At 49.4% G+C, this 14,666-nt stretch overlaps 1 protein-coding gene across 11 annotated transcripts in view; it reads right to left on the bottom strand.

The window, feature by feature from the left end:
* TIAM1 (TIAM Rac1 associated GEF 1) overlaps positions 1-14,666 on the bottom strand; it is a 156,176-nt gene that overhangs the window by 39,789 nt on the left and 101,721 nt on the right. For all 11 annotated transcript variants that reach the window (XM_032746510.3, XM_072924212.1, XM_072924216.1 and 8 more), the window contains 5 exons: positions 11,461-11,685; positions 9,985-10,170; positions 6,913-7,059; positions 4,446-4,520; positions 3,814-3,984 (listed from right to left, as the gene is read on the bottom strand). In XM_032746510.3, the coding sequence (XP_032602401.3) occupies positions 3,814-3,984; positions 4,446-4,520; positions 6,913-7,059; positions 9,985-10,170; positions 11,461-11,685 (804 nt within the window). The remainder of the gene's footprint in view (positions 1-3,813; positions 3,985-4,445; positions 4,521-6,912; positions 7,060-9,984; positions 10,171-11,460; positions 11,686-14,666) is intronic.

Here is a 14,666-nt window from a genome sequence, read left to right as displayed (position 1 = left end):
TTAAACAAAAACGCAGAGAGGAGACCCAACCCCACTGAGTGCATCCCTCACATGTGTCCATGTGGGGGTGTTCAGGGTAGGGAACAGAGCTGGGGAAGGGCTTGGAGCACCAGGAGAGGCTGAGGGAGCTGGGAAGGGGCTCAGCCTAGAGTAAAGGAGGCTCAGGGGGGACCTTGTGTCTCTGCACAACCCCTGACAGGAGGGGACAGCCGGGGGGTCGGGCTCTGCTCCAGGGAGCAGGGACAGGAGGAGAGGGAATGGCCTCAGGCTGGGCCAGGGCAGGCTCAGGGTGGACATCAGCAGGAATTCCCCCATGGAAAAGAACAGATTGGCAAGGGAGGTTTGGAGTGCCCATCGCTGGAGGTGTCCAAGGAAGGCTGGGACATGGCACTCAGTGCTCTAGGATGGGGACAAGGTGGGTACTGGGCACAGCTTGGACTCCTTGGTCTCACAGGTCTTTTCCAACCTGAAGCATTCTGTGATTCTGTGAAAAAAGAGCCAGGCAACCTGGCAGCCTCCTCCTCCTGCCCCCAGAGGATCTCCTCCCTGTGCCCAAGCTGTTGTGCTCCTACTGCACCTCAGTGTGCCTGATGGTCAGTGCCAGCTGTGCTGCCCAGCCCCACGCCACTGCCCAAAGCCCAGGGCTGGCACAGAGACCCCATCCACAGCCCACCAACAACCTTCCCTTGTGAAAGTGGCCCAAGGGATGCTTTCCAGCCTGCTCATGCAGGCAGGAATCATCACATGTGATAAATTTATCCAGTTTGGGGCCTCCAGGCATTGGGCAGAGCATCAACTGAAGACAAAACTGGGTAAAACACTTGTATTTAAAGCCACACATTTCTTCCAACAAACCCACTCAGCCCAAGTGGATGCCATCAATCCAGTACACTGTGATCCCATCCAGGTCAGAAATGAGAGTCCTGACCACGGAGCAGCCCATGAGCCACCCCATTTAGCTAATTAACGTCCTACAGTTGCCCCAGGGATGTGTCTACTTCAAAATCTGACATTGGTTAAAGTGTTTCAAATAGGGCCATGATGTTCTGCTGAAGTGAAAGGAAAAGGTCCCTTGAATGTGGACACTGCCAGGCTGCCCTAATAAGCCAAACCATTAACCCACTTTTTGTTGCTGGGAGCTGCATCCATATGTAGGGAGGTGGGAGCAGAAACAGGGCAGCTTTAATGGTATGAATATCCTTTCAAGACCACCCAAAATACCTTTCAGCCATCCAAATCAGCTTCTTGGTTTATTTATTTCTCTCCTAATAACTCTGGCTAGGTCTGGACTAAATTAAGCAGCTAACCCCGTTTAAACCACAACCTAACAGCTCAACCGAGGTGCTCCAGAAGAAAAATTTACAGCCGGGCTGGGATCTGACTCAAGAGGCTCCAAGTGCTACAGTGGGCTGGCACACAAACCCAGCTTTTCACCCAGCCTGGCTCCTTTCTGGCCAAGGAGAGGGCCTGGCACATTCTCCCAGCTTGGTGGGGGAGACCTTTGTGGCAGCACCACAGGAACATGGTCATCCCATGGCTCCTGTGTGGCCCCAGCTCCCCCAGCAGGAAAACACCAGCCCAAAAGCAAAGTAAGCCCGCAGAGCATCAGGCTTAGCTTCTCAGAGACTCTGAGCACAAATCCAGAGACCTTGGGGTACCTGCTTCTTGCCCCTCATGCAGGTCCCTTTGAAAAATGTAAATGGTGTGGGGAAAAAAACCCAAACCTTTCTTGCCTCACTTTTTATGCAGTCAAAAGACAAAATGCCATGTAGTCATCTAGGCTTGTTTTTTACTGCTATTATCTCCATATTGGGTTTTGGTGTTATTATCTCCACAATGGCTCTGCCTAAATCTGTAGACAGAGTGTTATTTCCTCCTCCATTTTAAGACATACCATTATGCAAATGTTAGTAATGCATATACATTCGTTCACACTGAGCAGTGTCATCACAGAATCACAGGATGGTTAAGATTGGAAGGGACCGACTATTTCCTACCAGCTACAGAAAGCAATTTAATGCATATACACTGAGTTTTCCTGCCTTCCAAGTGATGTTGCTAGTTATATCTTAGGAGAAATCTTTGAGAAACTACTTTAAAAATGCTTTAAACACTCCTCCCACCAATCTTAAATCATAAAAGTGCCACAAAGCATCCTCCAAAGCCTAACTCGCTGTATAATAACAAGCAGCAATGTTAGCATAAGAACACATTATCCACAATTACTTTAGTGTGTTTAATGCTCTCCAACAGAAGAATCAAGCTCAGTTTAGCAGCACAGATTTAACCACATCTACAAACACGAGGAGGTTTATATGAAATGTAAGAGCTTGAAATGTTTACTGTACCAGAACTTGACTGGTTCTCAGATGGCAGATGGCAAACTGATGTGAAATGATGTGGATCGGATATTAAAGGGGGGAAAATGAGCTGAATGCAAGAGACAGAAGAAAGAGATTGATTATTAAATGCTACAGAAAAAAAAAGGTATCTTGACAGTGTTTTTCATGCTGAAAGCTCTTACAGAAAGGGAAGAAACAGATAGTAGCTCTTGAAAAAACACTCACCAACCTCCCCTTCTCCTTAAACACCCACACCCACCGCAGCAAAAGCACAGAGAGAGACCAAACCTTCAGCAGGCACCTGCTGAAGCCAGAGCTCCACCAGCTTACTCCAGCCAAGGATTCAGTCCACTGAGTTAACCATCCCTACCCAAAGGAGAACATAAATCCTAAAAATAAAGCATTACTAATAATGTGTCATCCAGCTTCCCTGTTATGCCTCTCTCCAAAAATGTCATTTTTTGCTGAAGACAAAGCAGAGCTTTCACAAGCTGCAGCGCACCTGGCAGAGAGATGAGCGCACCATACAATTACTGGAAACAAACGCCTTTCTCTCACCTTTCCTCTCTTTAGAAGCACATGCAACACGTTCTGAAAGTCCCCAAAGTTAACCTCTCAATAGTAATAAATGTTTTCTTTTCTCCTGCTGTTGTTGTTGTACAAAGCAGACTCACTTTTCAGAGCAGCACGTGACAGGAGTTGGGTCTCGCTCGCTCCGAAAACACACATTATGCAGCTGCCAGAGCTGAAAGCCTGTGTTTAATTTGTCAAAGTTTCCAACTCTTTAGAGATGCAACTCTTTTCAATGGCCCAACGTCTCTGATACTTCATCTGGCAAAGAAATCCAGGTGGTTTTCCTTCCCCCCCACTTCAATGGCAATAAAAGCTTTCCCGTCCCCTCCTGCCACCCAGGAGGGTTGGGTCTGGTTCTGCACCAAACACAGGCACCTTCTCCCACTCCTGGTGCTGCTGCTCTCCCCACGCCAGCCTGAGGGACAGGAAGGAGGGATGGCTCCTGGAAACAGTCCCCTGGCTCCTGAGAAGGGGTGAGGCCACATCACCTGCCTGGCAGAGCGGGGAAAGGGCTGAGGGAGTGATGCAGCGCTGGGGGTACAGCGTGTCTGCACCACCGCAGTGTGGGGCACAGAGAGGGGTCCCACGCTCAGCTTGGTGCCCCTGCAGGGACTGGGGATGGCTGGCTCTGGGAAAGGCAGCAGCAGAGGCAGAGCCAGCGTGTGAAGGCACTTCCAGGCTCGTGCACAGCAGCCAGAGTGAGGAAGGCAAACCCCAGCCCGCTGCCTGGCCCTGCACCCATGCCAAGTTAGCTCCAGCTGCAGGGAATTCTCTGCTGTGCTCCTGGCCTCAACATCACGGTGTAATTTGTGTTTTTCACCTAAGACAGAAGTGGTGTCCCAGTGCAGAGCAAAGCACCGGCACAGGAGGCTGCACCGCCTTCCCAGGGCACGTTTACCTTGCAGATCATTTCCAGCACGTCCCGGGAGGTGTCCCCAGGCCGGATGACTGTCAGGGCAGGCTGGTTGTTGGGCAGGCAGAACCACGAGGGTGTGAAGTACTCGTGGACCCAAATATCACAGTCGGGGTTGTGCTGGTGGACGCTGCTCAGGGCCACTTCTTTCTCCCTCTAAATAAACAAAAATCCATCATGACAATCCCAGCCCAACACTGCTCCCTCTTCATCAATGACCAGAGCATTATGAGCATTATCTTAGAGAGAGGATATTTTGCTCCTAAGCCCAGGCTGAAGGCTTGTCTGGACAGGAACCTGCAGTTTTCCCTGAGCAGGGTAGAGTGCCTCCTGTGCCACCCACACAGCTACACTGCTGCAGTGTGCTTCTCCTGGGATTTCACCCTATGGCTACTGGGAATGATAGGAATGCAGCAAAAAAATAGTAGGGATGAAAGCAGATTTGAATTCAAAACTGAAATGTGCAGTGTTTCTTGGCAAACCAATGCTAACAAGGCTGTTATGGGTACTTCAGCTCCAATGCTTAGAAATGACAAAATAGCGAATCTTAGTATTTATCCTGGATTTACTTGCTGCAAACATAGGGGAAGGAGGCAGCTGTAGAGGTGGGGTTTTACCTTGCCATCCGGGACTGTGTCATCAAAGATCCCTTCAAGAGATTTCTTCACTGAATCCACTCCTTCTCCAAACACCTGAGGAACAAGAGATGGAATCTGCTTTAAAACATGAAGGTTTTAAAACACATGCCATGGGCAGAAAAGTCTGTCTAACATCCAGCACGGAATTCAAACAGAAATACAAACAGCCATCTCCAAACATGCTGCTTTCAGAAATGTTTCACTCTTGTAGAAATTTGGGATGGGGAAAACATTCTTCAGGGTAAAAAGAAACCTTCTTCAGGATGTGCAAGTCACATCCAGCAGTCCCTCTAACCTCTTTTTGCTTGAGCCTCTCATCCAAAAAGAAACAACACAAGAACAAAGAGCTGTTTTCAGCAGAGAGGGGATCCCAAACACCAGGTCAGCTCACTCCAAGTGCCATTCCTTAAATACAGGGAAGTGCTGTCCTGTGTCCCCCACTCCCAGTTCCTCACTAGGACCACTCCTCCTGAGCACAAGTGTGGCTTTACTAACACAGGTCTCCTTTGCATCAGTCTCTGTCCAGAGCTGGGCTCTCTACCAAGGTTTGCAGGGCAGTGAACTGGGGGACCTCTCCAACATTCCTTGCCTCTCTGCTGCAGATGCACTGGAGAAAAGGAAAACAGCAGCTTGATGGAAGAGAAAGTGAGGTGAAAAACAAGCTGGTGATGGGGTGGTACAGGAAGATAAAGAGGCCACTTCTTCAGGGCTGTCCTGACTGCCTTGGCAGAGCTGGACTAATTTTATCTCTCTTTGTGCTGAGTTTCTTCACCAGTAAAAGGGGGAAATGAACACTTCCCCACCTCTGCCAATGCTGAGAACTCAGAAGGGCTCTGCTTCTGGCTGGCTTTGTAATGATCCAGCTGCCAAAATGTACTCAGCAAGCATTCAAGCACAAGGCAGTGTAACCCTTCTCTAATGAAACAGGAGCTGGTAACCCAAGCACAAGCCAGAGAGCCAAAACCAACAGGATCCTGTGCAGGAGGAATGACAAAACAGGAATATTTCCAGCATCCACCCCAAATCAGCACAGGGCTGCATCAAGAAGGGCAGGCAGGGTTGGTGCTGCAGCAGATTCCAATAATGAAAACTGAAAAGTTCGGTTTTATAGCTCCACATCAGCACAGACCTAGGATCAAGTTGCTGGGCAGTTAATTATTCCCTGGTTAAAATGAAGCAGGGACCAGGCAGGATGGGAAAAGGTCTCTGCCTTTTGGGGATTTACAGTTGGTTGCTTCCAATAGGCAACACTTTGCACAAGCAAGGGAAATGTGTTCAGGCACTGCATTTAGACACTGCTACTTTCTCAAAACTTGACATTTCTTACAACTCTCTCCACAATGACTTTCCTGTAACCTGTAACAGAATCCCTCTCCATGTCTGTGCTGTGGAGGTGTGAGGGGGGCAGGAGCAGGGGACGCAGCGTGAAGAATGCAATTATCTCCACTGAAAGGAAAAACAGAAGGGGGGAGCTCAGGAGGAAAAAAAAACAGCTTTGAAAACACAGCATGGGCAGGATCCCAGCTCAGGATAAGAGATTTGGGGCAAGTAAATACAAAGCAAAGGGGATGCTGCAGCATCAGCACAAGGAACTGAGAATGTGCTCATGGAACTGCATTCCAGCCAAGCCCTGAGCTTTTGCTCAGCCTCTAAATATCAGGTGAACTTTCAGTGTCTCACTCCAAACAAGCTGATCATCCTCTGTTGAACAAAACAAACACCCCCCACTGCTGCTTGAACAGACAGCACAAGAAATCACAGGGCACAGAACAGCGTGTGTCCCCAGCCTTTCTCCCTATAGGAAGTGAGAGAAGAGAAAGAAAGGCAGAGCCTACATTTCCTGCAATTAGATGAGGTATGGCTCTCAAAAAGTAAAAGTTGTAATTAGGGATTGTTTGGAAAGAAAAACAGGGCAGCACCTTCCTACCACACTGGAACACATTTTCTAGAGGAAGATCTGGGCAGTGACTGGGTGGAAACAGCACAACTTCTGCTTTTGTATAAATCTGAAGCAAAACAGGGAGTGTCCCAACGAAATGCAAAGCTTCTTGTCACTTCAGGAAGTTTTCACCAAACTCAGCTACATTTAAAGCATTGTACATCATCATTTTAAATTCAAAATAACCAAAGAAGCCTGGATTGTTTTGGGGTTTTTCCTCTCCAAGGTTACATCTGTTTTACAGTGCTGCTTTGTTGCTCCTGAGGTTAGGAAAGGCGCCTCCTGGAAAAGCAGCAGGAGCAGAAATGCAACAACAGAATTCAGCTAAAGAAAAGGGCGAATTCCAATCCTTTGTTAGGCGCTGCTGTGCCCTCATGTGCAGCTCCAGTCCCTGATTTTGGAAGGGGATGAGGAATGCCATGACTCTGTGCCAGTGACTCCTGGTGTGAGCTGCATTCTGCCTGCTAACAAACCACCCCTGCAAACAACAATACCCCAAACTCTTACCTGGTTAATGCTCGGCCTCCCCTGCTTTTTCTTCGAGGTAGTGTCCAGCCCCCAGAGAGAAGAAAACCTGCTCCTCCTCTTGCTGGCAGACCTGGACATAGCCTGTGTCCTTCTCCTCACTCCCGACTCCCCCGTGCGAGCCGCCACCTGTCAATGCCACATGGCTTCAGCATCGGAGCTGCAGCAGCCCCAGCACACAGCCCCACCAAACTGGGGGGTCTGGGGGGGAAAAAGGCAAATCCTGTGGCAGCACAAAGTGCTCACTGCTGGCACAGTCGGGATGCTGCCAGGCCGCTGCCTTCTCTCTGCAAATTAACTCACCAATCCAATACCAAATATTGAAATGGATAGTACACACCACCTCCATCGTTTTTTGGCATTTAACGTGAGATATTTTAAAGGAGCCTAATCCTCAAAGAGCAAAACCTCAACACCAGTGAAGGCTTTGGGCTTTTTCTTTTATTTTTCTTTTCCTAGCAAAGTCTCAAAGCTGGACATGCGAAATCTGAGATTTCCAAACTTATCTGTTGCTTCCCAAAATTTCGGTCTTCCTCTTTGCTCTTTCCTGTGGCAACACTCTGGGCATCCTGGTGCTGACTCAGAAGCGCAGCAGGGCCAGATAAAGGCTTGCAGGGAGCACATGGCATTTAAGCCTGCACTTCCTTAAAGATAAGTGACATCTGAAGGATTGAGCAAGGCACAGGAAGGGGAAAAGTGAGCTGAGATGACCCTTCCCATCAGAGCAGTGCCAGCTGCTCTGCAAAATGCCCTGTGGCAACAAGAGCCTTGCCTTTACTGAGCCCAGCTATCTGGGGAGCTCTGAAGCAGATCAGTGGGACATCACTCAGAGCTGAAGTGCTCAGGCTCAACCTCAAAGCAGATTTCCCACCTGGAGGTGGCCTGAGAAGAGGAGCTCCTCTTCTGCCAAAAAGGGAGGGGTCCTGGAACACCTCAGTGCTGCATCCCAAACAGCCCAGAGCAGAAGAATGGCACTGCCACACGTCTGGCAGTGCCTGCAGGAACACCCCTGTCCCCGAGGGATCCCCCAGCTGAGGAACTCAATGCAACACATCCCAAACTACAGCTGGCATGGACAGAGGGCTGGTTGCTGCACCACGGAACTGTGTGAGGAATGGGGGCTCTCCTTGGGAAATGTGGGGAAATCCAGGAAAAGGAGAACTTGACCACTACAGCAACATTTCCATTTCCACAGCCTGGACTGTGAGAGGTTCCACGCTTGTGCCTGGGACATTTATGCACAGTCACCTGGGGTAACTTAGCACATCCTTGGATGAATGTACTGAGCAACATCTTCAGGAGACTGGGGTCATGAAATCACAGAATCATTTGGGATGGAGGGGACCTTAAAGCCCATCCCATTCCCCACCCTGCCATGGGCAGGGACACCTTCCACTATCCCAGGCTGCTCCAAGTCCCATCCATCCTGGCCTCAGACACTTCTAGGGATCCATAGGCAGCCACAGCTGCTCTGAGTAAATTCCTTTCCTGAAACCTGAGTTAGGGCTCCTAACATGAAGCTGCATTTCCCCACATTCCTGGGGGCAAAGGAGGACATGAGAGTTTGCTGAGAGGAGAAGAAAACACGTGTCTCTTCCAACACAACATTTTCCAAACATATTTTTTCCCTTGGCTCTCCAGAGACACCAGCATGAAGAAGCAGACTGTTTTTCAGGCTAACGCTCAGTGCTTTGCTTGATGCAAAAAAAAAAAGCATAAATGCAAATTACAGCCCGCCACTTAAAAAATATAATAAATCCACCAGCAATTAGCAGGATGATGACGCTAATCTTTTCATATAGGAAAGAATAAAAACGCCCCTGACTGAATTACAGCTCTGCATTCAATTGAAGGGTACAGCTGACATCTACAAGACAACAGTGGAGCTCAGCTATTTCTGTGAACCTCCAGGAGTCCAAGCCGAAATGACAAGAACTTGATTTAAATCTTCATTAAAACCCCACCACTTTGCAAAACATCTCCCTGTACTTTTAAGAGCTGGGTTGTTACAGTACTTAAGTTTAAACAACCATTATTTGCCACACCATAGGTAGCAGAGAACAACATTTCCCCTCCCTTGTGGAGCATCAGATGTTGATGACTAGAGACTGAGTATTGGAATAGTTGATTGGTAGTTTCATCCATATGGAATAAAGTCAGATATGCCCAAGGAGGTCTCAGCCAGCACGAGCTGAGGGCCTCAGAAGGCTCCCACTGACTTCACAGGATGTGCGGATCACGCCCAAGTGCACGGACACTTGAGATGACCCTGCTCCTCTGACAGCAAGATCTTTTTGTGGTGGAAATTCAAAACCACACATCTAGGGCAAAGATGGCTCTTCCTCAAGGCCATGGCAGCAAGCAGCTGCTCCTTCAGCCATGGCCAGACCCCTGTGGGAGCAGCCACTCCTGCAGGCCCAGCTCCCGGAGCCCTGCCCGTGCCCACTCACTGCCAGAGTTCAGGACATCCCTCTGGCTGCCCTGGCTGTCTTGAGACCCTGGCAGGGGTCTCGGAGACTGTGGCATGAAGTCAAAAACACCTGTGGCTTCAATTTTAGCCTGTGGACAAAGCTGTCAATTTTGTATGAGGACTTACAAGCCACAAGGGTTTTAATAGTGTGACATTTGAACTAACACAGGGTAGAAAAGTAGAATTTTGGGATTTTTAGAATGGGGTTCAAGGGAGTACAAGATGGGGGAATCTGGGCATGTCCTAGGCTTCTTCTCCTTTCTTCTTGTCCTCCATGTCTTGGTGTGGTGGTGACACTTTTCTACTGGTTTAGGATAAGGACACACTGTCCAACATAGATGTTAGATATTGGTGCATTGTTATAAACAGACTGTATGTAACTTTTGATATAAAAGGTAAACACTGCCCGAGAGGGCATGGCAGAATGCTATGGTGGACTTGCTAGGCAGAGCTCGGCAGGTCAGAGAAAGAATGTTTAGATAAGAAGAAATAAACAACCTTGAAAACTCTTCTCCGGCTGCCGGGCTAGGGGAACAAGGACTTTCACACAGTTGGGGTCTCACCAGCTGACCCTGATAACTCACCAGCGCGTGGAAGGACGAGACGGAGAAGATGCCCAGGCGGCCCATGGCCACCTTGGTAGGGCGGCTGGCGAAGGCCAGCAGGCGCTTGGGGTTGGGCAGCTCCCCGCCCTGCAGGCTGGCCAGGTAACAGCGGTACCGGAACAGGTCCATCTGGAACTGCTCCAGGTTCTGCTCCCACACGAAGATCTGTGCCCCAGAGCAAGGGGAGAGAAGGGGAGAAGAGGCTGGTAAATGCCTTGAAAAAATTCCCAGTGACACATCCTTTTCACCAGCGCTGATCTCACTCAACAAACCCTGATTGCCGTTTTTCCCACATTCCCCTGCCTTCCCAACCCCCCAAAGGATGCAAATAGTAAAGGAGTTTTGATTAGATGGAAAACAACTTTTTCTACATTCGTGGCAAAAGTCTCCTCCTGGGACAACTGCTCCTTTGATACAATGCTAATTAACAGGATTAAATTTTCATTTTTAATTTTCTTTGTGTTTCCAGGATTCTCTGCTCAGCAGTCCCTTAAGATGTTTCTTTCATGCATCAAGAGCATCTGAGGAACCAGAAAAGCAAACCCCACCAAACTCCAGGCACAGGGCATCCCAAATCAGCAGCCACAGCAGCAGCCTTGCTGTGAGCAACAACAGAGTTCGAAAAAGTGCCATACACTGGGGATAATTAATCTGATCAGTAGAAGAGTGCTGTAATCAGCCCATGGAAGGACTTATTTAAATAATTCAAATAGCTTATAGGAAACAGTTTCAAAGCATCCAGACAAACTCAGTTCCATAAAGAGAGAGACTGCTCTGCCCTCTCACTGTGACTGACAGCTTTGAGTGGAGCTCTTTAGCCTCTCCCACCCTTTTCTCCCCCATTTCCCCTTCTCACGGGCTTCCAGGGAATATAAATCCCTTTAGCTCAGCCTCAGCCACTTCCCATGCTTTGCATTACAGGCACACTTGGCAGCAGTGGTAGGAGAGCTCCAAATGAGGGAAGCAGCAGCCATATGTTAAGTTTCCCAAAATAAGGTGCTGCTGCAGCAGTGGGAGAGACATCTGCTTGAGGCTCTGTGATTCTGAAACCCAGCCACGCTGTCCACTTGAAGGCAGCAGGAGCGGGCCCAGGGGAGCCAGGGATGCTGCCACAAGGTCAAGGCAGGCCCTTATGACAAACAGAAGCCAGGCATGGCTTCTTCAGCCCAGCTGCCAGCAGAAGCCTCTGGCACACTTAAAGCAGCAGCAGTGTTTGTTGGTGTGTCAACAGCTGTTCCCCAAGGCATCCTCCAGCCATGGCCTGGCAGCCTGCTGCTATCCAAATCTCCTGGAGGCCAGCAGAAGACAGCCCATGCTGGACCTCAGTGGAGAAATGGTGCAGCTAAGGCAACCAGCACAGCTCTCCTGCTCCAACCTGCTCCAGGGAGCTCCCAACAACCTCTAAAAGGCCTTAAACCCTCTCTAGGGACTTGTTTCACATGAGCAAGAGCTCACCTGATCCAGTATGGTCTTCTTCTTTTTGGAGTCTGTTACAGAGGACAGCTGCATTTCACCCATTTTCTTCATCTTCTCATCCATGTCGATCTTCTGCTCCAGCTTTTTGATCTCGGTTTTGAGCAGCTTGACCGTGTCCTCCTTGTGGTGCTGCCGCGCCACGGCGGTGGCGCAGGCCGAGTGGATCGCCGTGATCCAGTTCTCCAGCTCTGTCTGGCTGCACGTCTGCACGCGGGGAGAGGGGGAGAAGCAGGATAGTCAGGATCCTCCTCTGATCCTGACTATCAAATGCAATGCTGAGGAGTTTCCTTTCCCTTTGATCTCGCGATTCAAAGCCTTAAATCCACTTACTCCTGTCGAAGCAATAACCCCCCCATCATCCCTAAACAGGCCATTTTTAACTCGGCACCAGGCACTCAGCTCTTGGAATTATACCTCTAGCTGTGCTTTGCAACTGGGGGTGCTTCCCAGCAAGGCCTCAGCAATTACCTCCCTGGCTCAGTGCAGTGAATGTCTAGCTTGGCATTTAACCATGGTTTCTAAACTCCAGCTCCTTAAAGCAGGGAATACACCACTGCTGTGCTCTTCCCAGGATGGAGAGCTTTTCTGGCATGCAGCAGTTAACAGTAAATTAATGGCAGAAAACGTGACCACAAGAAGTATGAGTAGCTTTATTGTGGTGCATAGACAAACAAGCTTTCTGTTTCTTAAGGTCTCAAAGCACTCTGAAGATACCCCTGCTACCATTAAAGGAGACTCATCTTCATTTTCACAGCTCTGGCATTGTCCCTTCCCAAGCATTGAATGGCAGTTTGGGAAAAGGGAACATTTCTCCTTGCTGGAAGTGTCCCAGGCCAGGTTGGACAGGCCTTGAAGCAACCTGAGATAGTGAAAGGTGTCCCTGCCCATGGCAGGGCGTGGAACTGGATAATCTTTAATGTCCCTGCCAGCCCAAACCACTCCATGAGACACCAGGCTGGAGCATGGGACACCAGTACTTTCTTCTGGAAGAGAATTATTCTGATTAGAGGCTTTTGACACACAAAGAAGAATCTTTCCAGATTCTCCAAGTAAAAAGTCAATCTTCTTCTTTTACTAAACTCCATTCTATTTTACAGCAGGTCATGAAACAAACTTTCCAGCCAGCTCAGGGTTGCAGAGGACTTTCTGTGAGTGTCAGCCCGTGGCAATAATCACACTGGTATTTGGCTGGAAAAGTAGCAAGGTGCCAAACCACCTTGTTCAAATTAAGCTTTCTGATGATGCCTGATCTATTAATAGACAGCCCAGCATGACTTCTCCATTTGCTGGAGCAGATGAGGAAGGTCATCTTCGCTGAGGTCACAACCAACAGCCAAGGATGAAGCTCAGGAGAGCTTCCCAGAGAGGCCCAGCTGGGCTTCACACTGATGCTCCCCCAACTTTTGTGGCACAAGTAGGACACATGTGTCCCAGAATGACACCACTTTCCTCACTCAGGCTGTAAGCCCAAAGCAGAAACAGAATCTACTGCAGAATCTACCTCCTTCTTCCCAGTTCCCTTGCCTTCAGCTTCCACTGCACACAGGATGTGGCTGGAACTGGCCAGGCTTTCTGCCCAGGCTCTCGTTCCACTGCTGAGGGCACTGGGAGCCCCCCTTGCTGAGGAATGGCTGCTGGAAACAGAGGAATTATTTCCCACAATGGGAGACACTTTGCCCACAGTCAGGTGGTGAAACCTCATCCCCAGCAGAGAAGAGATCAGCCCTGAACTTAGAATGAGATAGTGTGTTTGTTAATTCCCAGCAAAAGCCTTGTTATCTTATTCAGCTTCAAAGTATTATCTGCATACCATTAGATTCATCTTTCTTTCTGGGGAGAGGGAAGGCAAAAACGGTCTGGAGTGGATTTGAGGAGCTGAAGACCCCCTTGGAGATGAGCAGGGATGGGAATTGCTGCCTGTCCCGAGGGGAAGGACCCCACAACCAAGCTGCAAACACCTTGTGGTGTCACAAGCTGCTGTGAGCCGCTGGCACACACCATGTGTGCCACATGCCAGGCTTCGTGTGGGCACAGCCAGAGCTGCCTGAGCCGTGTGGGAAGGATGGGATGTCTCTGGGTGCAGTGCAGTGGGCAGGCTCCTTACAAGGTGTCCAGCATGTGTGGGATCACCAGCAGACCTGTTTTCCCTTGCACAGCCCAGAAACAGCCTCTTGCAGGGCAGTGTCTCTCCTTGCCAGCCCCTGCTACAGCTCTGTTCTGCCACAGGCAGCCACGGGCCACTGTTCTGAGGGTATCCCTTCCTTCTCCTCCGCTTCCATGGCAGAAGGGACACGTCATAGAATGTTTCTGGCAATAGAAATGACTGGGTTTTGCTTGAAAAGGCTCAGTTTTGCTTCCTCCCTACACAAAAACCTACCTGTAGCATAATGAGACTGGGCCCTTGGGGAATAAGCTTTGGGGCGAGTCTGGGAGCCCACAAGAAAAATAGAGAGGGATTCTTTGTAAGGACATGGAGGGACAGGACAGAGGGAATGGCTTCCCTCTGCCAGAGAGCAGGGATGGATGGGATGTTGGGAAGGAATTGTTCCCAGTGAGAATGGAAAAGCCCTGGTACAGGCTGCCCAGAGAAGCTGTGGCTGCCCCTGGATCCCTGGCAGTGCCCAAGTCCAGGCTGGACACTGGTGCTTGGAGCAGCCTTGGACAGTGGAAGGCGTCCCTGCCCAAGGCAGGAGGTGGAACAAGATGATCTTTAAGGTTCCCTCCAACCCAGGCCACGCTGTGGCTCTGTGATCTCCTCTCACCTGGAGGAAGGTCTCCAGGTGCCAAAATACTCATCCCCTTCCCAGGGAAAACATGAAGGAGAGAGGGACAGGGCAGTACTACTGAAGGAGCAGAGGAAAAATCCCACTGAGATGTCAGGGAAGTTAGTGCACAAAAAAAGACAGGTTTTTTCAGTCAGACACTCAGTCCCTCCAAGAATCAAAAAGGCTTTTCTTTCTGCACCAGTTTGAGAATCCAGCCCTTTGCAAGGACAGCTGCAAAGACCTACAACACAGTGTGATTTTAATTTTTTTGCTCTGGAATACAGGGGAGTGATGATATGGGGACATATCCTACCCCAGAGTAGCTTCTGGTGCAAGAAGGCAAGAAACTCCATTGTCATTGGAAAGAGAAATAAAGTTATTCCTCCAGTGAAAAAAACTGAATTAAAAGTGGAGGAAGAA

Source organism: Taeniopygia guttata, chromosome 1, assembly GCF_048771995.1.
Source record: "Taeniopygia guttata chromosome 1, bTaeGut7.mat, whole genome shotgun sequence".
Taxonomy (NCBI): Eukaryota; Metazoa; Chordata; class Aves; order Passeriformes; family Estrildidae; genus Taeniopygia; species Taeniopygia guttata.
The sequence above is the reverse complement of the archived record's forward strand: the minus strand, read 5'-3'. Positions and strand labels throughout refer to the sequence as shown.